This window comes from Gobio gobio (assembly GCF_949357685.1).
Source record: "Gobio gobio genome assembly, chromosome: 17".
In the NCBI taxonomy this organism is placed as follows: domain Eukaryota; kingdom Metazoa; phylum Chordata; class Actinopteri; order Cypriniformes; family Gobionidae; genus Gobio; species Gobio gobio.
The window spans coordinates 29,036,704-29,064,506 of record NC_137110.1 but is presented as its reverse complement, the minus strand read 5'-3'; the positions used below and the strand labels follow the sequence as shown (position 1 = coordinate 29,064,506).

General features: G+C 38.8%; 1 protein-coding gene across 2 annotated transcripts in view; it reads left to right on the top strand.

Moving 5' to 3' along the window:
- rptor (regulatory associated protein of MTOR, complex 1) overlaps positions 1-27,803 on the top strand; it is a 377,545-nt gene that overhangs the window by 266,539 nt on the left and 83,203 nt on the right. For both annotated transcript variants that reach the window (XM_079841367.1, XM_079841366.1), the window contains exons 19-22: positions 6,994-7,114; positions 12,555-12,695; positions 12,999-13,154; positions 19,773-19,891. In XM_079841367.1, coding sequence (XP_079697493.1) covers positions 6,994-7,114; positions 12,555-12,695; positions 12,999-13,154; positions 19,773-19,891 — 537 coding nt within the window. The remainder of the gene's footprint in view (positions 1-6,993; positions 7,115-12,554; positions 12,696-12,998; positions 13,155-19,772; positions 19,892-27,803) is intronic.

The following is a 27,803-nucleotide window of genomic DNA, read 5'->3' as shown; positions in this document are numbered from 1 at the left end:
CGTCTCAGCACATCAGCAGCAGCAGTCAGATCATATTCTTCACGAGAGCAAGGAGCTAAATTACAAGATGATCACGGAATGTTTGGTTTCAAAGCGATGTAAAAGCGCCTATTTAAGGGAGTTTGTCATTGTACTGTTTTGTTGCTATGTTTTTCATTAAGAATAATAGCTAATGAACCCACAATTCAAGCAACCGCCCCTGAATTGGCAAACCGAAAGTAAACGGTGCACGGCTGCATGCGTTCAGCCGCTCCGTGCACAAGCACAGCAATGAGGGAAATGGTGAGGGAAAATGTTTTCACCATCACATCTCTAACGTGTAAAAAGGATAATACATTTTGATTCTATTATTCTATTTTCCACAATGTCAAACGAACGCAGTTTAACCCAAAATGCAAGCTCAGACATGGCTTCTGCTATATAAGCCTGTGCAGTTGTGCGCTCTGCTGCAGGGAACACTAAGAAGAAGCAAATATATTTATTAAGTATAACGAGGCTATTAAAAATGGCTTGGCTATAAGATAATTTAAAAAAGTATTGTATTTTATAGTGATTTTATAGTGTAAACATATGCAAGTGCGAATGAGAGGAAAAAAACAACAATGAATATTCGAATCACAAATTTGAAAATCGAATACCAACCCATCGAACGAATATTAGAATATTCTGGTCCAGCCCTAGTCAGAACATTCTCTTGGTACCCCCGTAAAAGGGGATGAGGATGGAGGAGGTACTATGTAAGTAATGTTAAGGATCCAGGTGCAATCCTCTCTGAATGCCGAATTGAGTTTTCTTTCACTGCATATTGGGCCTTAAACACAGTCTGTGTATTTTTAAGGGATATTTCCCCATCCCTATTTTTGTGAAAATAAATTTGTCATATCACCCACCCCTAGGAACTTGTCACAATCTCTACGGTTGAAGTTTGAGTTTGCATCAGGCCTCCAGCCACTCCACCTCCGTATTGTGCACTGATTCATAATTTCTGTTGATTAAGCTTACAACGGTTGTGTTATCTGCAAACTTGACAATGTAATTACATTTGTTCTTGGCAGCACAATCCAGAATGAGCAAAATGAACAGAAGCTGACACAGACCAGGGGGATGCTGATGCTTAGCATGATTGTGCTGAAGGTTTTGTAGGCAATCCAAACCGTCTGTGGTCTCTTTGTTATATTGTCTAGGACGTGTTTACACTAAAAGGTATTTAAGGCCAGCTTTTCAATCTGCTTTTGAGGAATTGTGTTTCAGTGTTGAAATAGATGAACAGCATTACTTGTTTTCCCTAGTGAGGAACAATCAGGTGAAGGGCAGAGGGTATGGCATCTTCTATAGAATGGTTGAGGTGGTTTGCAAACTATAGGGAGTTGAGTATGAAGGAACAACTTAAAGGAGTCCTATTTTGAACATTTACAAGTTTACAAGATCATTTAATGTTAAATTATTATTTTTCTAATCATTTATATTGTTGGAGCACTTGTTTTCAGATATACAGTATTGTGACATGTATATTTCCTGGAAGAAAACTGACTAAATCGAGGCATTTCAGGGAGTTCAGTGCTTACTTCCAAAAATGTAACAATAGGCTTATGCCATTTTATTCTACTGGACATGGAATCTCTTATTTATTTTCCCAAATCCTCATTTACATCTCTCACAGGGGATTAAACGTTTCTTCCTTGTTTGATTTATTTAGGAGTAGGCTATATTCGCATCATTTAGGCTACTGTGGTAAAGTAGAAAACGGAGTAGGACAGATAGATTTTACTTCAAACTTTACTTTATTTAACACAGTTTAGACTTGGTTTATGTGTATAGCGTATTTCATACACACCGGAGATTTCTTTCTCTCACAGCGCATAATCAAACAAAGACTAAGTTCTTGACCCTGCGGAAGATTATTTCGTTCTTCACATTTTACTACAAGTAGCCTATCAGTTTTGGAACATCAGGAGAAAACATGAAGATATTAGAAAATGATGCGCAAAGAGGCATATGACGCACGTCTGTGGGGAAATATAAACACATTTTTTCTTTAACTAATATTTCACTTATATTATTTATATTTCGATTATTTACAGATATTTATTTAAATGTTTTACAGGCTGTAGTATGTTGTTTCACTGACGGAAGTAGGCCTACTAAAATAAATACGCATGTTTGAGCCTTATATTTTTTATTTTCAAAATGTAGGCTATTTAATTGAGGTATATATACACCTCAATCTCAATTAAATAGCCTACATTTTGAAAATAAAAATGATAAACGAATAATATATTTAACGAATATATATATATATATATATATATATATATATATATATATATATATATATATATATATATATATATATATATATATATATATTCGTATAACGAATATATATATATATATATATATATTCGTATAACGAATATATATATATATATATATATATATATTCGTTAAATATATTATTCGTTTATCATTTTTATTTTCAAAATGTAGGCTATTTAATTGAGATTGAGGTGTATATATACCTCAATTATATAGCCTACATTTTGAAAATAAAAAATATAAGGCTCAAACATGCGTGTTTATTTTAGTAGGCCTACTTCCGTAATATACATATATATATATATATATATATATATATATGTCATTGAGAGAGAGGCTGCAGATTGTGCATCATGTTTGTTTTCTTTATTTTGCAAAAAGCACAATATTTTGTTTTTATTGTGAGTACACACAAATAAAAGTAGAAAGTTAACAGATTATTATGATATATAACACTTACCTGTATGACCAAAATAGACAGAGTATTTTGAGTCTCTTTAGCACTGATTAAAAAAAAACAGGGTTGAGGCGCCGGCATGTATAATGGTCATCACCTGCAGGGGTCATGAAATGCATTTTTTGTTTGTTTACTGAGGTGCACTTATAATGTTGATTTTTACATAAAAAATAATTCAGATATTACGGTGACGCATTGCTGCCACATACATATTATTTTTTCACACTCAATTTTAACAACATATTTTCTCATAATAACGAGATATGTCATAAAAACAACATATTTTCTCGTAATAACGATATCTTATGTCGTTAAAGCGACATATTTTTCTAGTTAAAACAACATATTTTCTCCTATTAAGGACATATGTTTTATAGTGATGTGTACAAAATATGCCTTTATCCACATTAGCCTCCTTAACTCTGGGACCATTTTTGGGGATTTCTGCCTGGATTTGGCCTCCCCAAATTTAAATGCTTCCCATACCTACATACAATGGTCTAAATATACAATGTTGGTGTCATTTTACAGGAAACCCTTTGAAGTTACATAAAACACTGCTGAAAGTGATAAACATTTAAGTATATGTTGTCTGAGCTGTATTAAACCCCCCAAAAAAGAGGCGCTTTTTGATTTTTTGGTTATAAATTCATTTTTCACAGTGTTTAACTCAGGCCCAGTGTGCTCTAGCACTCTGCAGACAGCACTTGGCTGTTTCCACCAGATCTGCAAATACTGAAAAAATGTCTGTATCATGTTGTATGCAAGATGTATTCAAATGGTTCTGAAGCGAGGAATATTACCTTTTTATGTAATTTCCGCCTACTCAAATCTCTCCAATATACAAGTTTCCCCTTATATATTGATATAAATACAATGTCACAAAATTATTTTTTCCATTTTGACACGTGCTGACAAAACTGTCTGCAGGCTGCTAGAGCACACCGGGCCTGAGATATACACTTTCAAAAATGAATTTATAACCGAACAATCAAAAATAAGGGGGGGGGGGGGTGTTATTACAGCTCAGACAACATATACTTAAATGTATATCACTTTAAGCAGTGTTTTACTGTATGTAACTTCAAAGGGTTTCCTGTAAAATGAAACCAACATTGTGTATTTAGAGCACTGTTTGTGGCAATGGTAAGCTTTTAAATTTGGGTAGGCCAAATCCAGGTGGAAATGGTCCCAGAGTAATTTAGTGTAAATAAGTTACTTTGTGTAAAACAAATGTCAAAGATGCATATCATCAGAAAGTAGACATTCTAATCTTTCAAATGGTACCATATCAGAGCTCCTCCACAGACATTTAAAATGAAAAGTATATACTTGATGATGTCATTCCATATCAGGGTCATTGAATTTTAAGAGGTTAGAGAATGTATATAGCCTATGTGCCTTTGAGATACTTCCATGTTTGAAAAGCAGAAGCAAGCTCAGTGTAATCTACCGCTGCCTGTATCAGTGGAAGTGCCCATAGCACTAAATTGTTGTAATTTATTGATGTAGCCTACAGTTCATAACAGATAGCCTTCATCTAAATCAAAATTTCACAAACTTTTTGGGGCCATGGACCGCTCATGATTAGCCTCAGCGGTGTAACTTTAACCTAGTAATGATGGACCCCGGTGCAACCACAAATATCATAACTATAGGCCTACTGTAATTAAGACGTGTATTCAAGAAATGTATTAAAAACAGAAAAACGCTATAGTTTCAGCATTACTCAAAGGCCGTGGAAATAGGCCAGTGGGTTCGTTATGCACGTCAATCAATTCCTGACGTTCTTGGTTTGCTTCTTATTTATTAAATATACAGGCAATTAGAAACATTGATCAAAATTAAAATACAATTTATACAAAATGAAATTCACTTTGAAGAAATACTTTCTACAAAACAAAACTCAATGAAGTGCCCAAAATCATGTCTGACCCCACTCTATGTCTCCAGACATATTGCGCATCTTACTCATGCTGCTCACTTTTCATAATCAACATATGAAATTAAAAAAATATAATTGGCTAATATTTAAACATAGCCTAACTATGAAACTAAATAGGCTACGTTTTCTTTAACCCTCTGTCCGACCAAGGCGCCGGCGCGTTCTGGTGGATTTTTTTCCTTTATGACAGCGGAAACAACTCACAATACTGCGTCATTTTAGCCATACAGATAAGTGCAAGACATAATTATAAACTATAAATTGTCTACTTTTATTTTTGTAGGCCGTGGATTCAGGGAACACATTATTTTGTATGCACTCCACTACAAACGCCGTCTTCATTTCATAAATGTATTTTGTTTATTAAACGCAAAGTTTTTAATTTCAAAAGCATTTCTAAATTTAGTTCATATTTCCAACAAACGAAATTCCAAACCAAAATAACGAAGTGGTAAAAAAAAGACTGAGTTAAATCCAAACTTCAAAGTCTATTCATCGTCAAACAAAAAATGCAGTCAACCAAATAGAAAAAGTTATTTGGCTCAATTTATATTGTCTGTTGTATACAATTGTGACTACCTCTACAGTGCAGTGGTGATATTCCAAACATGTTTTTGCTCATGCAAATGCTGTTTTTCGACTGGGACAAGAGTCGTGTACAAAGCATTGTTACCATAATAAATAGTTTAGCATCCAAGTGCGAATATAGAAACATTTGGACTTGTGCAGAATGAGAGAGGAGCAACTCTGGTTTCAGTTTCGCTTTAAAGGCTGGCCTAAATTCATTTAGGCTTTAAAATAAATATAGTTTGAAGGCTAATGAATGGCACTATAATTTTTTACATTTATATTTTTCATTCTTGTTATGAATTTCGTTAAATTTAAAGGATTTGTTGTGGAAACAGTCTAAAATACATGGTGATAATGTTTGTAAACATTTCGTTTTTACTGACACAACAGTGTGATTTACCTGGTGGTATTTTCTCTCAACAACTTAAGTCTTACCCAGTGCTCAATGTGACAAAGGCACATAGGCTATATAAATTCTCTAATGTGGATAAAGGCATATTTTGTACACATCACTATACAACATATGTCCTTATTAAGAGAAAATATATGTTGTTTTAACGAGAAAAATGTTGTTTTAATGACATAACATCTCATTATTATGAGAAAAAATTTCATTAAAATGACATCTCATTATTACGACATAATTGAGTGGAAAAAATATGTTTGTGGCAGCAATGCATCACCGTAAGAAATAAAAGTAAATTTTTTACCCTGATTTTAGACCTCTGATTTGAACGCTCTGTTTGAAGGGGTGTGTTTGCTGTGAGACTTCGGTTTTATTGCTTTGATCGCTTTCTGTATATAATTTAATCACAATTTAAATAACAGATTTTTTTCATGCTACTAAGAGAAACTGTGTGAAGTTAACAGTTCAGTCACTGGTTTGATTTACTGACACATAGACAGCAATAAACGATTTTGAGACAAAGCGTCTCAAAGCTTTTATTAGATTAAACAAAACGTCTGACTGTACATTAATCATTACATATCAGAAATCATTGATCACAGATCAGGCATTAGAATTAACAGTTACTTACATGTTGTGGCATTACTGTCGGCTCCATATCTTACAGTAAAAGTCTGTTCCCAAAGCCTGCGATGAAATTGCGACTGTTTTACCAAAGAATCCACAGTGAAATGTGCCGAACAAACAAGTAATGCTCTTCTGAGACATTTACATAGTTGAAAATAAATAACCAGCATTAGGATCTAGGATAAATTAGGATTAGGATAAATAAACCAGTATTAGGATCCTTTGGAAAGTGATGTTATTTTTAGATCCTGTATCCAGAGGTGGAAAGTAACTAGTTACAAATACTTTCGTATTTGTAAAGTCCAGTTCAGCTGCGGGGCAGGGCATTCAAACCGCGCTTTGACATTCAATCATTGGCACTTGCATTTTAAATCAGTATCGGTAACGTTTCAATATTTTAGTGAATGTAAGTGAGCTATGCTCATATTCAGCTCCTGAGTCATTGCATTGATATTTCCAGAGCACTGAGCAGTTGAAGTAAATATTAAAATGATTAAAAAGTGACCTGTAGTGACCTTTTTTGACATGCTGTGACGGTTACTTAACTGGTCCAGGTTGATCTATATTGACTTTTGATTATCTGTATTAGCTAATGCTGACCTATAGTGACTTGTTTATGATGACCTGTTTACTTTCAGTAACTTTTGTTTACCTGTATTTTGTCTTGTTTAGGAGCTGGTTGTTGCTCTTAGTCACCTAGTGGTGCAGTATGAGAGTAATTTCTGTACTGTGGCTCTGCAGTTCATGGAGGAAGAGAAAAACTATGCTGTACCTTCAACTGCCAATTCCACAGGTAATTATTTATAAACTGTTTTAGATAGACAATAAAATTGTGATTTATTGAATGAAATTTTCCAAATGGAATACTAACATACTTCTTAATGTATACTGCTCGATATATGAATATATGCCATATTTGCCAAGAGATACTACATTGTTACAGTATGATGATGTTTAGGTCAGTGTAGATGTTATAATTTTTGGTTGATATTGTTACTTGTTCATTCAAGTGTGCATTTTGCCAACCATAATCGGTTGGTCAGATATTCCATATATACAGAAAATTGACATACTGTGCACTTAAAGGGATAGTTCACCCAAAAATTTTAATTCTATCATTAATTACTCACCCTCATGTCGTTCCAAACCCATAAGAACTTCGTTCATCTTCGGAACACAAATTAAGATATTTTTGATGGAATCCGAGAGCTCTCAGGCCCCTCCATAGACAGCTATTTAATTAACACTTTAAAGGTCCAGAAAGGTATTAAAAACATTGTTCAAAAAGTTCATGTGACTACAGTGGTTCAACCTTAAAGGGGCTATATGCGTTTTTCTGAAATTTAAACTCGCGACTGACACCTGTGGCCAAAAAATAGAACTGCTCTTATTTTCTGCTCGCTCTCGCAGTGGTGGTGACGTCACATCCGCAGACAGCGCGGGAAAAACCTACCCGCCAGAAAATAGGAAAAATAGGATACAGGCTTATAGGTGCACCCACTGTGAGCGGACAAGGTGTCAGTATGCTCATCAGGAGATGTTTGAGTCATAAATGGTAAAATAAAAAGGCTATTGTTACGTTTATTTTGGGGAAAAAGTTGCATATAGCCCCTTTAATTTTATGAAGAGACGAGAATACTTTTTGTGTGCAAAAACAAACAAAAGTAACAACTTTATTCAACAATTTCATTCTAGCCTTTGCCAGTCTTCTACGCAGTTTCCACTCTCGAGATCTACGGCAGCCGACGCTGTTCACATGAGCACCACAACGAATGTGCGGGAGCTGCACTATTTACAACGTAAACAGCCAGGAGACTGGCACAGGCTAGAACGAAATCATTTAAGAAAGTCATTATTTTTGTTTGTTTTTGGACTATTTTAACAATATTTTTAATACCTTTCTAGATCTTGAAAGTGTTATTAAATAGCTGTCTATGGAGGGGCCTGAGAGCTTGCGGATTTCATCAAAAATATCTTTATTTGTGTTCCAAAGATGATCGAAATGTCTTGCGGGTTTTGAATGACATGAATAAATTACAAAATTTACATTTTTGGGAGAACTATCCCTTTAAGTAATTTATAATTAGTAGTTAGTAGTATGCTGTTCCAAACATAGTCGTTGTAGTGACGCCTCACTATCATCGATATTTCAACTGGTTGAGGCGGACAAATATGAATCAGATTCCGATTAGAGAAGCAGGAATGGAGAAGAGATTCTTGGTGATGAGGTATTTATTCACAATCTTGTATATACATATGCGGTATGCAGCAGTGATATGTATGGTATGTATTGCATTAATGCATTAAACAGCGCATATAGAGACTGAATCTATATTGAATATATCAATGTAGAATGAATGTTCTACTATGTCGACCAGGTCAGCTATGTCATCTTTGTGTCCTTAGGCGTGATGTTGAAGGGCATAAATAGCACATGGGCTGCATGTAGTGCCGAACGGAAGCACCTGCCATTCATATATATCAGGTTCCATCTCCCTGCACATGTCTCTCCAAAGGAACCTCATCACTGACCTGTCCCTGGGCAGCAGGCATACCTGGTGGAACATACCTTTGATATCCCCGCTGATTGCAACAGTGTGTTGGCGGAATTTTAAGGAGGACACCTAGCAAGGAAGGTCCCAAAGTCAGTCTAGGCAGCAGTTGATCATTCAACGCTTGTCCCTGGTGTTTAAAGGAACAGTTAAAGACTATCCTGTCTTTACCGTTGTGGTGTACAAGGTGGTGCGGGATGTACCAAGACTCTGCACTACCGTTGGCCTCCTCTGAAGTTATCTCATCCACATAACCAGCCACCTCCAAATTCTGGATATCAGTGCAGTAGGTTTTAGCCCTCTCGGGATCCTGTGCCAGCCTGCGATCAGTGCTACGTAAACTGGGAAGCACAGTCTCTTTATTTGCATGGAGTAAACTCACCGGTGTTTGTCTCAGCAATGATGTAGCGTAACGTTGAACACCGTCCACATTCACCCGGATTGTGGCATTTTGCAACAGGGTGTAAGCCTCTCGATCCTGTTTGGACCTGGTGACCATTTTCTCGTTGTAAGGGAGAGTGTCAACTTGCCAGAGCCTTTCTACATGGTGGATAAGTTCATCACCAGTTGGTCTGTCATGATGTGGAGACACTGCTGATTCCCTCGTGAGGGTTGCATTGGACTCATCAGGCCCTGGAGAGACCATCCAAGTTGTGCGCAGACAGCAATGGGTCCTCCTATTGGGCCTTTGCATATGGACTGAATTGGTGTCAGAAGGTGGGGATTATCTGACCCGATAAGGAGAAATGGCTTTACCCTGTCCACAGGAGGCAGCGGCAGATCCTTCAGGTGTCGATAGGCACTCTGGAGGGAAGTCACTTGGTAGTTATCGCCCGCTAGACACAGACCCATTGCAGTGAATGCGTTGCGTATAGTGAACATCGTCATGGGCTTGGATGCTGAGGACACCTCAAAAGATATTGATGACCCATCAAGTTCAGTGTGACACTGTTGAATTGTCTGTAGGGGAAGCAATTCAGGTGTACCAGTTAACTTGAGCTGCTGAACTACTGGCTGAAGCACTATTGTTCTCTCTGACCCGTCATTGAGGACTGCATGGGTTTCCATAGTGTGTTGACCATTGTGGAGAAGAACTTTAACTACTTTCAACATGACCTTTGGAGAACGGTTAGGTCTGTCAAGATAGATCCTGGTAGGTGGCGTGCTTACCATGAGTACAGCCCTAGAAGTGTTATTAATGGAGTCATGTAGAACGGCGAGATTGATCTCTTTACAGACCTTGCATGGACGCTTGCAGGTTGCAGCGCTTTCCCTCTTTAATCCAAGTGACAATTTGAGAAGTGGTAAACTTCTTGAATTGGTCACATGAGTTGAGGTAATGGTCCCTGTTATCACCATGGGGACAATATGGCTTTAGCTTTGAGCTGGGTTTCAGGTCTGCAGATTTAGGGGGCCTTGTGCTGCTTTCATTGGCCAAAAGAACTGGTGTCGGTCGTTCCTTTGGACGAGTGAATGTCACAGTCTTACCATAGTCTTACGCTCTGGAACAAGGTTGCAGCTCGGCTGGAGATGCGTTTCGCTTTAGACTTGATCTCTAACCAGGCGGCCAGATCAGGAAGCGTAAAGGTCTTGTCGGTACCCGTCTGTAGAATGCCCCTGCTCATGCAGTATTCAACAAAGCCATCACGATAAGCAGATGGTAATTTACTTAGCAGACGATCCACGTGAGAGCCACACATGAGCTTATAACCGTTCTGGCCCTCAAGAGTCCTCAGCATGCCCACCAATGATTGAACGGATAATGCGAAGGAGTCAAAAGCGTTAGCATCACCCATTTTGAGTGGTGAAGTGCTCATGATGGCACCCAACTCTGACTGCACAAGCTGTCTTGGCTGGCCATAATTGTCTTGAAGAGCCTGCAGAGCAGCTGAATAAGGATGTGAATGGTACATATAGGCTTTAGCCAGTTGCTGAGCACTGGGAAGTCTTAAATGGCTAAGTAAGACGTGATATTGGTACTGTTCACTGAGATGGCTGTGACTGCTCAACAAATTGTCCAGGGCCAACTTTAACAAGGCAAAGTCACTCTCATTACCACTTTCCAACACCGGCAACTTGGGCTGTGGGATACCATAGGCTGAGGCAAACAGTAGCTCTGTACCAGGGTATGCTGGATGACCATCATGCTGAAAGGGCAAGAATGAAGGTGGTTGAGCATGGCTGGAGCCAGTAGGTGGCATGGCAGAAGCCTGATAGCTGGTAATTGGAGGCTGCAGCTGGCGTGTGCGTGTTTTCACTGGAGGAATTACTGTCTGCACTGCCACATATGGCATTGTAAGTGGTGGCAGTATTGCTGTGGTAGGCCGCTGTGGCACAGACAGCGTGCTTGTACTAAAGGGCTGTGCATGCATTGGACATGACTATGGCTCCTGAGTGAGGTTGGGGTACCACATTCGATCGTGATAGCACCGTACGAGCTGGAGCAGCTATGGGGTAGTCTGAAATACATTGGAGACGGGTGATGAGACTGCTTGTGGTAACAGGTGTAGCGCTGCAGGCGCACTCTTAGATTCGGCTGTCAACTGCAAAGGTCTAAGTGATGGCTAAGACACCCAAGAGTCATCAGGAATAATCCGTTCAGCTGGACAAATCTGTATGGTTGAGGTCACAGCTGGTGACTGAGTAGCGGGCTGATTGAGAGAGGATGATGGATGAGGTGGACTTACGGCTAGACTAATGTGTACAAGCTGAGGTGGAGGCAAAAGGCTGTCCGGTGAGCAAGGAGGCACAGGAGTTGTTGAACCAGTCTTTAATTAGCATGGAGGATACAAGCTTAGCTACCTCAAGCTCAGTCTCTGCTTGTGACAGCTTACGCTGTCTTTCTAGATGCTTGGATAAGGCCTCCTTTACTGTGAGAGCTTCCTCTTGAATGCGCTGGGCTTCTTTCGCTTGTGCCTGTAGCCGTTGGTATTCCACATCAGCCAGTGAGTCCTCCTCAACCTGCTGGCGGAGACTGTCTAACTGCCTCTGTTTAATCTTCTCCTCCAAAATAGCAGTCCGGACACTAGAGAGTTCAGGTGGAAGATAAATGCCAGTGGAGGTTATAGAACGCCTACTTGTCCTGGAATGAGAGCTTGCGCCACTACAAGACGTTTTCCTCGAGTTGCTTCTTGATTGACTGGGACAGTGGGAAGAAGTGTTAGAAGGAGGGTCCTCAGCGGGTCGGTAGCCAACCTCATAATCGTCCAAGTGAGATGGCAGATTAGTCCTGCGGCGAGGTCTGTCCATTGTCTCTAATGTGTCACTTTCTGCTGGATCCATATTGGTTTAAACTTAATCCGGCTCGAAGGACCATATTAATGTCGTGAAGCCTCACTATCATCGATATTTCAACTGGTTGAGGCGGCCAAATATGAATCAGATTCCGATTAGAGAATGGAGAAGAGATTCTTGGTGATGAGGTATTTATTCACAATCTTGTATATACATCTGCGGTATGCAGCAGTGATATGTGTGATATGTATTGCATTAACGCATTAAACAGCGCATACCCCGCAGCATAAACAATGATTGACCGTCATCTTCTACAGGTGTGTCACTACTAACGGAACGTGCGGAAACAATAACATTAGTTCCTAGGACAGGCTTTCTGACAGTCGTGGTCCATTGTTTATCCGTTATGTCCAGCTGCTGCTGACCTTTGACTTTTTTTTTATGTAGAGACAGGAAACATTACCCCGGGTAGGGACAGTCCTGCCATCCCTCGTTTACGATCAGTAAACTCCTACACAAATCTCAGAGCTGCCACCACCTCTCGAACCCTCAATAAGAGCCTTCAGAACCTCAACCTCAACGAGGAGGGTGAGTCAAACTTCACTCTATATCATTAATCCTGAAATCTTACTTTATATATAATTTGTTTTCAACACAAGGACTTGCTTTAGGACATTTTACTTAAATTAGTTAGCTTAGCAGTGGTATGGAAATTGGTATCAAGAATTTTGAAATTGCTCTATTTTTAACAAGATTATTTCCAGCAAAAAAAACTATATTGTGACATATATTGTTATTTTAAAATAAAACTACTCGTATTGTCAAATAATATTATGGTCATATCGCCCATCCATATTCCCAACAATGCTTATATTTATATGTGTGTTCTAGGTGGTCCAGCTGCATTTTCTCCAGGGAACCTGAGCACCAGTAGCAGTGCCAGCAGTACTCTGGGCAGCCCTGATAATGATGAATACCTTCTCTCCTTTGAAACCATCGACAAGATGAGGAGAGTCAGCTCATACTCTTCCTTAAATTCTCTTATTGGTGAGATTCCCTGTTTCAGCAACAACCATAGACTAGACCTTTGTCAGATTTCCTTGAAAATGGCTCTCTGATTAGACCAAATGGCGCTTTAATTGATGGCTCCTGAGTAGACCAAATGCCATAAGACACAGATAAGCGGGTTTTGTAGTTCAGTTTTTAATCTAAGATCATTTTTACTTTAAAGGTCCCATGGCATGACATTTTTATTTTATGAGGAATTTCAACATTAATATGAGTTCCCCTAGCCTGAAAATTGTCCCCAAGTGGATAGAAATGTTGATCGGTGTAAACCGAGTTCTGGCTGTCTTTCTCTGCCTTTGAGAAAATGACAGCCCAGACTAGCCAATCCTGAAGTCTCCTGTAATGACGTCCACACAGGAACGGTTACCTCCCTTTCCTCCACCCAGAGAATCTGGCACGCCCATGCAAGCGTCCTCGAGAGACGGCTTGTGAACGAGTGAATGCTGGCAGTTTCTCAGTGTTTGGATGTACAAATGAAAACAGAAGTCTTTTTTCAGTTCCTTCTGATCTGTGATCAGTGATTTCTTATGTGTAGCTAATTATTTATTATTCGTGCACACACTGCGGCTTCTCTCTCTCCCGACAGAACGGTGTTTTCGTGTTTTCTATCTTGTGAGTCAGTGTTTTTGTACGTCCTCGTCGCGTCTATCTGTTCTACAATGTGCATACAGTCATGAGTTTCTGCTCAACATCGGCAGTCTCACATCTCTTTAGAGATAAACCTCACGCACGCCGAAGCTCAGGCTGCACTGACCGGTTGGCCTTCAACATCCCCGACCCCCAGTACTGCATCTGGCCCACAGTGGAGGCACCAAACGCGGCGCGAGATTAAGCAGGAGGGGGGTAAGCGTGAGCGTATCTGGGCTAGGCTAGCCAGCTATCCTCACAATAAACTGGATTACATTCGATTACTGCTGTTGTGTCTTTGTTTGCGCTGTTTACTCAATGCGCGTCACTGACGCTTTTCATATGATTGGAACATATCTAAAAATAATGCTATAATCAACACTTACTAACTCGTTCATCTCGCTGTAATGGTACATTGCATTTGTTACAAAGTTGGTAGAATAATGATGAAGACGGACTCGGCGTGACTGGGACTCGTGTTTATTCAGAACTCTCAGATACAAACACATTAAACTCGCGCTGACAGACAGCGCTCTCACAACTCAGTAGTTACTATAAATAACTTTGTTAGCAATCGCTCCGTCTCCGTGATGTCCGGTTCGCGAACAAATCATTCTTTTGAATCGGTTCTTTTTAGTGAACCGAACCAGTTCACCAAATCGGACTGAATCGTTCTAAACAGTTCGCGTCTCGAGTCAGCGCTGATCCATAATTTACTAAAGTTACTAACTTTCTGACATGAGAGACAGCCCCTCCGACTAGAAATAAACTAATAACCTGAAGTATATTCTAGTAACTACAACAGTTCACTGAGACATGCTGAGAACTGATGTGATGTGAACTCAGGTCCATCCGTCTCTCTGGCAGTAGCTCGTGCGTCGTAGACCTCGTTAAACCATGCCCCCTCCGCTCATTTCAAATGCAAAGATGTCAGCCAATCACAACAGTGGGCGTTTTTACTGAAGTCTCACAGCAGACACGCCCTTTGAAACAGGGCATTCAGCCACAGGGCAAACAGCAGTATAGAAAAAATGCCTTTTATTTCTAAATTATGACAATTTATGATGTAAAAATCATACTAACAATATAAGTACACCTCAGGAAACATTATAAAATAATAGAAAAATGCCATGCCATGGGACCTTTAAGTCAGCACTTTTGACATCATTGAGAGTCTTTAGTGTTCTGACTTTTGGCTGATACAGTACTCTGAATCAGCAGGCAAAACTACAGTTTCTGTTTCTGTGGCTTATGGGTAAAACTCTCCGAATACTGAAGCCTGATTGGTTCAGGTCTGTGCACCTGCACAGACAAATGGCTTTTCAGCCCGCCGAAACGGGCGGAGTCATCTCACTGATTCCGAAGACAAGAAAGAAGCTTTCTGCTCGCCATCGAGCAGCGGATTAATGGTGCTTCGACAGCTGCGGCCATCCAGCGACTACTCAAAGAGCAAATTTCACATTTAAAAGAGCAAATTCAAGCGGCATTTGTTTCAAAATGTTGCGCCACGAGTGTGGCTCATGCAGGGCTCCCCTGCATCCCTCATTCTCTCCAATCAACTTTCTGCAGTGAGTCTAGCTCCACCCTTTAGGTTCAGAATTAGGCTACCGTTTGCAACTTCTGACAATGGAAACAGCAAAAATTGCGTACGAACTGTACTGAACCGTACCGCTCAGTGGAAACGAGCCATTAGTGATAAGATAAAGTGTTTTGTGAACACGGCCCCAGATGGCTAATCGGAGACAAAAACAGCCTAACTTCAGTGAGAGGTTACAAATGAATTGATGACTGAATTTAAATTTAGATTTGTATGTGAACTTTTACAGTTCTGTTGTGAACTTCTGTCGTTTCTTGAAGTAGAGACCAGGAGAACTTGGATAGGTTTTTCAGCAGGATTCTTTATTGAGAAAAACGTGCTGTCTTTCCGCTGAGGTTCCAAGTCTGACTAAAGCCTGTTGAACATTGTATTTTATATACATTTCAAGGGGAGGGATTATACAGCAGGGGAGGAGACACTCTAAGCAATACAATGCTTGATTTAATCAGCATAACAGTGTCAATCAAATGCATAGATGCTAATCCAATCACTCAGCATAACAGTGTCACTCAAATGCATAGATTCAATCAGCCTACCACTCAGGGGCTCCAAAAGTCATTAAAGACAAATGGTGCTCATTTTAGAAACAATGAAGAGAACAGGAACAGGCCTGGAAAATACAGGTTTTGGGAAACCTACCCAGACAGAGTATCACCAATCTCTGAGCTTGTTATGCTAAATGGTCAGGAAGTGCATAAAGACAAAATACTTAATGTCTCAAACACTTACACGGTCTTACGTAATCTCCTTAGAATTTCCTCAAGTTTACTTCAAAATGTAAAACACAAATATAGATAATGTTTTCAGTTATATTCTATTACATTGGAACCTATATATAACCTCCTGATCCTGTTCCACACAAGCTTGGTATTTGTCCCATCTCTGAGAATTTAGAAGGAAGGCTAAGAACACAACATACAAACATGCTGATTTGTCAATCTTTGTTCATTTATGGCCTTTGCGGACAAAGCTGATAAATGGTTAAATCAAGAGAGCAGAAAACTCAAAATTCCTTGACAGCAGAATTTTGCTCATTTATTTTAGTGCTATTTCTACATATAGATCCTCTAAATTGAAGTAATTTAGTCTCATCAATCAAACCTACTGTAAAACCTCTTTCTCTCTTTCACTCTTTATTATCTAACATTTATGTTTTGTTTTGCTCTGGTCAGCCCCTGGGTTCAAGTTCGGATATTTCATATTGTTACTTTTGTCATTGTGAGGCCAGATGGAGGCTTTGTTCCAAAACCAACTGCCTTCGGTGGCAGAATCCTAACTGAAATGATTTGGTACACTGCACATAGGCAGCAGTTCTGTGCATCATAAAATGTACACATTCCATATCAGTATTATACCCAATTTATGGACAACTTTCTGCTTCTAAAAGCATTTTGATCTACACATTCTGGGTGTCATCATATCTGATTCCATTATATTTCAATCCATTTCACTTCTCACGGTCTCATTCAATCATTACTTTTTTTCCCTCAACCCCACTTTTTCTATCTTTTGTGGCTCATTGTTGGTTTTTATGTCATCAGCCACACATGGTAAATGGTAAATGGACTGCATTTATATAGTGCTTTCAACAGACCCATGGCCATCCAAAGCTCTTTACATCTTGCCTCACATTCACCCATTCATACACCAGCGGTGGTGTCAGCCATGCAAGGCGCCATCCAGCTCGTCGGGAGCAGCTGGGGTTAGGAGTCTTGCTCATGGACACCTCAACACTTGGTCAGGTGGAACCGGGGATTGAATCACCAACCTTCCAGTTTGTAGACAACCTACATGAACCACTGAGCCACTGCCGCACATGCATTCTTTTTAATTTTCTTCACTCTTTCACTCATCTGAGTTGCATCAGTGCAGTGTCCACACCAGAACCTTACAAAACCTTTTCATTTCATCGTTCTCCTCTGACCTCCTGTCAACCTGAATCTTTTCCTTATATCCTCCTTTTCTCTACTTTGGTTTTTTATATAATCTGTGACTAATGCATTTAAAGTATGAAGTCCTTACTCAACCCCAAGGAGTGACTGTGTTTTGCATACAGAAATCGGTAGCCAGGCAATGCAGGAAAATGAGTGCTAGCACAGCAGAGTCCAGGGTTCAAAGCACCTTATAGTTACCACGGTTACTGTTGAATTCAGGGTGTCTTTTATATCAGGTTTTATGCTTGAAGTGAAGCTGCAGAATGTATAATAACAACAGAAATAAAAGGTAAAATAATTTTAACTAGGAGTGTCATCTAAATATTAATATAGTACAGTTCAGTACATAGAAAAAAAAGTTCTGGACAAGATATGGAAATATATATAGGTGCTGTAATATAAATATTCTGTTCTAAAATATTTTTTTGAATAGATGTTAATAGATATTCACTGGTTAGATATTGTTTTCTCATTGGAGACATTTAGCACAATGAAGATTTAAAATGTATTCTTCTCTAGGATTCTAGGATCTGGCATGGAAAACTGCATCAAATCTCTACAAACATTTTTTTAAAGAATAATAGCAATCATGAACGAATGGGCAAGTCATGAAAAAAGGATGAATTTTTTTTTCCAAAACCTGATGCAAATCTGACGCACCGATTAATCGGCTTACAAAGCCACTTTTTTATGTTTATTCAATAATTTATTAGTCATCCTCAAAAATTGGGATTTTTTTTTTTAAGCAAATATTATTTTGCAATTAATTTTGACTACTTTGATTTATTAGTCAGAATATCATGTAGTTCATTAGATTATGAAGTGATTAAATATGATCTGATCTTTTAAGTTACAGCTAGCTTATGGTCAGTAGAATGCTTGTTTATTTTTGCTTAAATACATATTTCTCCAGTGCTTGTGCATGGAAAGTGAGCTAGAGCTTTTAACATTCCCTGGAGTAGTATGTTTAGCACTGGAATAATATAATACGCTATTATACGCATAATCTGCTATGGTTAGGAAAATGTTATAAAACTTTAACTTCATTATTGGGTCCATTTCTTAGTGTGTTTTGAAACTGTGGAAGGTTGTGACAGCACACCACTGCAGTCCTGCTGAATATTTCATGCCCATGTGTAGAATATTATGGCTCTGTTGACTATTTGATGATTGTTGAATTCTTAACTGCTTGCTGCTAAATTTAAATTAGTTTTGTTTTTTATTTGTTGAAAATTATGAAACATTTCAGTTAAAATTGCATAAGATCAGAATTTAGAGTGATCGTCAGAAGATAGTTTATTAGCTTTCAGATCATTGAACTTCTGCTCTCCGTACCCTTATTGTGTGGATAAAGAAGTGCGGGAAGCGAGAGCGAGGTGGTGGAGGAGGTATCCCTAGAGACTGTGTTCATGAAGTGCTTTGGATTGTGCATGCTTTAAGATGGCAGGCGCACTGTGCATGCCAATGATGAGGGGCTCTGCTCTCACGCAGTACCACAGGGAAAGCACTTGCTGCATTATAAATACGCTCATCTGCCTAATGGTCTCTTGATGTTCAAATACACTTCTATATATGCGCTCAAGCAAAGATATGCTCATCCAGCTGATAGGATAGTTAGCACACATGCTCACGTTGATCGAGCAAACTAGTGCCATTAAGAAAACTAGTGACCGAGGGATGGCATGCTGCAGACGACGATAGAATTAAAAGGCATGAGAATTGAGAGAAAAAAGAAACAAGAAAAAACACAAAAGACTGATAATGCCAGCTACGGTTGCATTCACTCTAAGGACAGGAGGGAAAATGTCAGATTGAAATCAACGTGTTCCCACAGCGGTTCCTGCTTCTGAAATCACATCAGCCAATGACCTCCTGATAATGGCAATGACAGCTTCTAATGAAAGATGGATGAGATCTGCTCATTTATTTTGTGTAAATCAATAGCTCTCTTTTTATTGGTACAGGCAGGGGAAGTAATTAGTGACCTTAATGACTGTACAGGATATATGTATTGACAAAATCATAAACAACTTTAACTGTCCTGTATAAACTGGTGTGAGTGAATAATAGAAAATTTCTTCAGTGTTTGTTTATTCTCTGCACAATTCTATTTGAAATTGCTGTAATATTGCCATAATATTGCTGATTTATGATTCTATGCGAGCCATAATATCCTGGTATTCTTGTAACTATCATAGCATATGGAAATGTTAATCGTTCAGTACCATGCAGTACCACTGTATTTTCGTCTGATAGCATCACTGTACCATGCTACAGCGTCAGTACTTTTTTGTAAGGAATACCCCTGGGAGGATCTGAACTTCAGTTTAACTCTACTCTAGTTGTTTCCACATAAATTATCATTAAATGCACCAAATACATAATTGCTTTATTTAAAATGAAACTAACAAAATGTGTTAATTTGTTTTCTCTTTTCAGGAGTGTCTTTTAACAGTGTATATACTCAGATTTGGAGGGTGTTACTGCATCTTGCAGCTGATCCATTTCCAGACGTTTCTGATCTGGCCATGAAAGTTCTCAACAGCATCGCATACAAGGTACAGACAGTCCTGGGATCCTCCTTACACCTGCCCCATTTTACTGTGGTCGCATATTTATATCTGCTACATCTGCTTATATTTATATTTAGTGTTATTGTATTTGCTTTTATTTTATGTGTTTCGGTCCATAACATTTTGTGCTACAAGAGTTGCAGAATAAACATTTGTCAGTTGGGCTGAACGATTAATTGCATTTGCAATAATATCGCGATATGATAAAACACGATTTCCTAACCGCAAAAGCTGCGATTACAGTCTGGTCACGTGACACGCGAGAGTAAAGTCTGCAGAAGAAGCATCAACTTGGCACGTTACACATATCATATGCCTGGACTAAAAGGAAAAAAAACTGTTTGTGTTTGATCTATCTAATATTGTGTAGTTCATACTATAGGCTACAATAGAGGTGGGAGAAAATATTCTCTCTCCAATGATTCTGAGTTTAGATCTTAACTGCAGGTGAGCGGTGGCGCTGCGTGTGTTTTAGAAACACCCGTATTCTGATTGCTTCCATTATCTCTCTCTTTCTCTCTCTCACACACACACACACACACAATCACACACGAACCATAAAATAATATTTCATAAAGTTCTGAAAGGTTGACGGCTCGAATTGCAATGACATTCGCAGGCTTCTTTGCACAGGATATGCGCTGTGAGAAACTTTGCTTGATGTCACGCTTACAGTGTGTGTTCTCGCCTGCCGGTATTTTCCTCACAAATGCTCAACGAAGGCTTCATTCATGTCGTTAGGAATGCAGTGTGCTTGTATATTAAAAAATAAGAAACTCACTGACAGAAGGCTTTCCATTTCAAATGCTCATGCGGCGCTTTGTGAAGAGTGCTCGCGAGCACGCGTCTGTGTGCGTCTCAAAATGCTTTTATGATGCAAAATTTATGTAAACACCATCAGTAATGTCTTAATGAATTAAACAGACAGGGCAAAAACATCTTATATTTCAAAAGAGATCTGTGCATTAGTGTGAATGCAGGTCTCCCACTGTCTATGATGATGTCATGTCATCATTAATAATCAAACAACATTAAAGCTGAGAAAGAGAAAAATCACTCACAGTTCAGACACTCTTAAATACTGAAAGCACTCTTTGTTCATTGCTTGTAATATGTCTTTTTGTTCCTCTTTATGATTTACTAGCTTATGTTTTGCAGCTATATTAGTTTATATATTTAAAATTATTAGCATGCAATTGTTTTAATTAAAATGTTATAATGTGTAGTTATTTTAAAAAGCTTATAATTATAATCATAATAAAAAACATTTTCCCCCAGTTTCACAGACAAGGCTTAAGCTAGTCCTAGACTAAAATGCATTTTTGAGTTGTGTTAACTGAAAGAAACTTGCACTGATGTATCTTAAAATATGTCAGTGCCATTGTTTTGTCTTAAGATACACACCAGTAATGTTTTTTTTTAGGGCACATTTATAAAAGTTACTTAAATGTACTAATTGAACTAATGCCTAATCCTAGTTTAGCCTAAATCCCGTTTGTGAAACCGGGCCTTTAAGTTTTTAATAAATTAATAAGATTAATATTAATAATTAATAAGGAAAAAGTTCAAGAATTGTTTTGGAATCGGATCGTGACTACCAGAATCGGATCGTGAGGTACTAATTAAAGATTTCCACCATAATTATACAATGATGTATTGTTGAATAATACAGAAGATAAAGAGTTTAAAAAATAATCGCATATTAAATCGCAATCGCAATATTGGTTAAAAAAATCGCAATTAGATTGTAAAAATAAAAATATGTGATATAAACTCACAATTGCATTTTATTAAAGGTCCCATGGCATGAAATTTTCATTTTATGAGGTTTTTCAACATTAATATGAGTTCCCCTAGCCTGAATATTGTCCCCAAGTGGATAGAAATGTTGATCGGTGTAAACCCGATGTTCTGGCTGTCTTTGTCTGCCTTTGAGAAAATGACAGGCCAGACTGGCCAATCCTGAAGTCTCCTGGTTTGACGTCCAAGCAGGAACGGTTACCTCCCTTTCCTCCACCCAGAGAACCTGGCACGCCCATGCAAGCGCTCGAGAGATCATTGCTTGTGAATGAGTGAACGCTGGCAGTTTCTCAGTGTTTGGATGTACAAATGAAAACAGAAGTCTTTTTTCAGTTCCTTCTTATCTGTGATCAGTGATTTCTTATGTGTAGCTAATTATTTATTATTCTTGCACACACTGCGCCTTCTCTCTCTCCCGACAGAACAGTGTTTTCGTGTTTTCTATCTTATGAGTCAGTGTTTTTGTACGTCCTCGTCGCGTCTATCTGTTCTAAAATGTGCATACAGTCGTTTCTGCTCAACATCAGCAGAGTAACATCTTTAGAGATAAACCTCACACATGGCGAAGCTCGGGCTGCACTGGCCGGTCGGCCTTCAACATCACCGACCCCCAGTACTGCATCTGGCCCACAGCAGAGGCGCCTTACGCGGCGCGAGATTAAGCAGAAGGGGGGTAAGCGTGAGCATATCCGGGCTAGGCAGCTTTCCCCACAATAAACTGGATTACATTCGATTAATGCTGTTGTGTCTTTGTTTGCGCTGTGTACTCAATGCGCGTCACTGGCGCTTTTCATATGATAGGAACATATCTAAAAATAATACTATTATCAACACTTACTCGTAACTCGTTCATCTCGACAGCTGTAATGGTACTTTGCATGTGTTACAAAGTTGATAATAATGATGAAGACGGACCCGGTGTGACTGGGACTCGTGTTTATTCAGAACTCTGAGATACAAACACAATAAACTCACGCTGACTGACAGCACTCTCATTAGGGGTGTGACGGTTAGTATATAACCGTGAGACCGACGGTTATAGTTAAACACCGTCATTAGAACTCTATAACCGCCAAAACCGTGTTATTAAAATATTTTTTACAAACATAAAAAAAATAAAAACAATTTAGATAGGTTCCCTCAGCTGACGAGGGAAACGGAGGCGGAGTTAGTGGTGCTTCGGAGGTTGCTACTGCTGGAGATGATTCGGGAGAGGTCTGTGCACCACCCCCTACCAAGAAGAGAAATCTTGGAGATCTCCTTAATAAACGGAGGTCTGAAATCTCTGCCACTTTACCGATCAGAGCGTGCGTTAATCCGCTATCTCCAAGAACAACCAAATGACTCTACGGCTAATCCACTAGCATGGTGGAGAGACAATGAAACACGCTATCCGCTCTTAGCAAAATTGGCACGTAAATACATGTGTGTTTGTGCTACAAGCACAGCATCAGAGAGAGTTTTTAGCACTGCGGGAAACATACCCCTGTCAGATCGTCACTAAAACCAAGTAAAGTGAACATGGTGTTCCTGTCACTGTAAATCGGTAGATAATATACTATATCTCTTTACATAAATACTATTCTCTACTTAAAACTATAATTTCGTTATTTTTACTAACCCAAATAATGACTCGTCCGCACGTGAGGGGGAAAAATGGCTTCCTTCCACTTAAGAGTTGAGCTCTTTATATTTTAATATATCTCTTTACATAAATACTATTTTCTACTTTTAAAAATTAATTTTGTTATTTTACTAACCCAGTGTTTTGTATGTGAATGCTGTTTCACGTGAATATTACCACAGGAGTGAAGCACAAAGCTTTGTTTAGCCTACAAAGGAAATAATGGTCAGAGAGCACTTTTTCATTCTGTTTTGTGATCTGGTCAATCGATTTTCCGTGAATTTTAACAATAGCCCTAGTCCATTTTATCCCAATGGACATGGACATCTCGTTTCTTTTCCAAAATCTTCACTCACGTCGCACCCATTTTCGCAGGGGATTATAAACGTTTCTTCCTTTCGTTTGCTTATAATTAAATCTATTATAACTATTCACATCCTTTACTGTGGGAAAGTATAACAAAAAAATACTGTGGGACGAATACTTTTTTACTTCAAATTGTATTTAACTCAGTTTGTTCTTGTTATTAAACTTAGCAAGGCGTGTCAAGTTTGGTTTATTTGAATAGCGCATTTCACACACGCCGGTGATTTTAGTTTCGTTTTCTCTGGCAGTGAATAATCAAACATTGCCTAAATGTCTTGACCCTGTGGAAGATAAAATCCGCTCTTCAGACATTTTACAAACACTGTTGCCTTGAAACATCAGGAGAAACTATAAGGATGAAGATATTCGAGAAGGTGTCTATCCAGCTTGTGTCCCATTCATCTCAAAACGCAGAGCGGTATATGACGCATCTTTGCGGGGAAATAGTAATCAAATATTTTTCTAATAGTATATATTTAACTAATATTTAATTTTCTTATATTCTTTAGGTAACCATTATTTACTGAAAATCGTTTAAATATTTTATAGGCTGTGTTGTTTCACTAACGGAAGTGCTAAAATAAACACGCATGGATGTTTCAGCCTCAAATGATTTCAAAATGTAGGCTATATATATCTGGCATAGACTACAGTATTTAAAATAGCATATGCATTAGTTACATTCTCAATTTAATTTACAGAGCAATCCCTGCTAAGTTTTTAGTTTAACTAATACTATAGAAGCGGATTAGTGTGTCGCACTCGCAACGGGGTCCCCCCCCATTAGACTGAACATTAGACTGAACATTAGACTGAAAATACAGGTGCAACCAATCATGAAAAAGGATATTCAAGGTAGATAATTGCTAGTTGTGCTCCTCTATGATTCTCTACTGGAAAGTAGCAACATGGGAACCTCAAAAGAACTCCCTAATGACTTGAAATCTAGGATAATTCATCAATATGAATTAGGAGAAGGATACAAAAAGTTATCACAAAGGTTTAAGGTCTCTGTCTCCACAGTCAGAAATATAGTTAGAAAATGGAGGACAACAGGAACAGTCCTTGTGAAGGAAAGATGTGGCAAGCCAAAAAAGATATCTGAGAGGCAAAGGCGTAGAAAGGTTAGAATGATCAAAGACAAACCACAGACCACCTCCAAAGAGCTCCAAGAACATCTTGCTGCTGATGGTGTCATTGTACATTGTTCCACAGTCCAGCGTACTTTGCACAAGGAACAGCTCAATGGAAGGGTGATGTGGAAAAAAGCCTTTTCTGCATACTGTCAACAAGCAGAGTCGTTTGTGGTATGCAAAGGCTCATCTGGACAAGACAGAATTTTTTTGGAATAATGTGCTGTGGACAGATGAAACTATTTGGTCACAACCAGAAGCGTTTTGTGTGGCGGAAAAAGAACACAACGTTCCAGGATAAGAACCTGTTCCCTACTGTAAATTTTGGTGGAGGGTCCATCATGCTTTGGGGCTGTGTGGCAAGCACAGGTACTGGAAACCATGTCAAAGTTGAGGGTCGCATGGATTCCATCCAGTATCAGCAGATTCTTAAGAACAATGTTCAAGAATCAGTCAAGAGGTTGAAGTTATGCCGGTGTTGGTTGTTTCAGCAGGACAATGATCCAAAGCATTGCTCCAAATCTACCAAGGAATAAATGCACAGACACCGATACAATGTTCTAGAATGGCCATCCCAGTCCCAAGACTTGATTATCATTGAAAATCTATGGAATAATTTGAAGCGGGCTGTCCACACTCGGTAACCATCAAATCTGACTGAACTGGAGACATTTTGCAAGGTAGAATGGTCCAAAATACCTACAGACAGAATTAAGGGACTTATCTGTGGCTATAAGAAGCGACTACAGGCTGTTATTTCAGCAAAAGGTTACTAAATATTAATGTGATAATTCTATTAGGTTGCCCACTTTTATGCACCGGTCTGTTTTTGTTATGACTCACATTGTATTGTTTCTGTTGATTCAATAAATGTTATTTCAGAACTGAAATGTTTCCATAAGGCATAAATTATAACAAAATGAAGTTGCTGCTTTTGAAAGCCCAGCAGATTATAAACTGAGATTATGATAATTATCAGGGGTGCCCAAACCTTTACATAAAACTGTACCTTACATGGGAATCGTGATACCTCCGCACTGAAGTCCATCAGCCAGTCCTCAGTCTCTAAATCCACCAAAATACCCTCGTCCACTGTTGTCCCCTGGTCAGACTCACTGGGGGGCTCCTCTTTTGTTGCGAGGGTCCGCACTGGCCTCTTATCCTCGGGTTATGGGTGACATGTCGTGGCGGGTGGTAGCTCTCCACACACGATTCCTCCGTGGTCGCAGGTGGTGAAATAGGCTCTGGGTCAGGCTGTGTTCTGGGCCCGGGGGTAGACACACTCCAGACACTGGATGATGGTGTCACTCCAGTTTAATCCAGAGGTGTCTGGGAGGTCTATGTGATGGTGGTAGTTCGCCCCGATCCAGAACAAAGACTTCAGGGTCTCATCGTCAAAAGGGGCTGGTGATGGTAAAATGACAGAATTGATCTGTGAAGAAAAAAAATCGTGGCTCATATAAGCCACAGCCGCAAATTTTTCAGCATATTCCATTTTGGTCCGGTCTTCTGTCAGCAAGGTGCAGGAACACATGAAGAAAACGATGATGAAGATTCAAAACAGTTTAACAATAGTCCAAACGGGTAGCATAAACACACTGAGTGAAGGTGAGAAACTTAAATACACAAGGTGATGAACTAAATGATGAACAGCTGTGATGATGATTAGTGTACATAGGAAAAGATGAGTGGCAGGAAACAAAGACAAAGAAATGTGACTGATGAATGCAAATTCAAAGTCCATGAGAGTGAAACTAAAGATGAATGAGTCCAGATAACCATAACAATGAATAGCATGGCATATATCAAATTTCCATTATTACCATCAGATACATTGACCTGTTTGTTATTGAGAAAATGCGATTAAAAAGAAACTGCTCCCTGTGGCCTAGTAATGTTGAGCAGAAGCTCTTGAGAGGCAGCCGTAAGTTAACAAGGTAATAACTACCGCTGACTTCTGTCTCTCAGTATCTGCTGTGCAAGCCGTGTCAGTCCCCTGCTGAGGCTCTTCATCAATGGCCTATGGGTCCCTACCCGCATGTTCACAGTATTAGCACATAACACTTCACTAATGAATTAGCCTGAGCTGAAAGAGCACTACACTATTCCACTCACCAACTGTTCTTCTTCCATATGCTGCATTGCACCATTGTATCTAGATAAAACTAAGGACATTTTTCAGTCGCTGTTCTCAAGATAATGTAACTTGTCCAGTAACAAATTACTTTTTCCAACATGTATCAGCGTATCAACTGTTTTTAAAATTCACATTGTTGTGTATGTAGCTTTACTTTCAAGAAATCTGAGGGAATATTCAAACACACTTTTGTTTTGTCCTAAATTAAGCTTTCTCTCATATGTTTAATTGTCTGATTCATTTTTGTTTGTTCAAAATGTAAATGAACAGATAATAAATATTTGTATAATTATTTAGTTAACTTGCTGTTCATTGGTATTTATTCAACTTAATAGTTGTTGATGCACTCTGTATAAATGTATACGTTTGAGGCTTGTTTTATACTTGTAACTAGTGACTATAAATCAGCGTTTTTATATTTCATCATCGTACAGGTTTTTTTTTTTTTTTTTTTGCTGTGCTATGTACAGAACTAGCAGAACTGTCTTCAATGTAGTTAGCTCCTTTTTGTTTGTAGCTTTATATGTAATTCTGTTTTCAAAATATTAGCTTCTTTAAATTGAGTTAATAGTAGCTTCGCAGGCTACACTTTCAAAGTGCTTCTTTAACATTGCAGTACTCAAGGGTTTCCAGATGTTTAACTTAACTACAGTACATTAATTAACAGTGGAATACACTTTATATAGCCACATTTTTTGGTTTCCGTTTATGTGAGTTCCGTTTATGTAAGTTCATATGAATTTTGAGGCAAACATCTTCCAGAATTTACTCTAAAAATCGACTGTGCCATATGCATCACCTTAGAAGTGGCTTCAAATGTAGTTCTCAGGGGTTGGA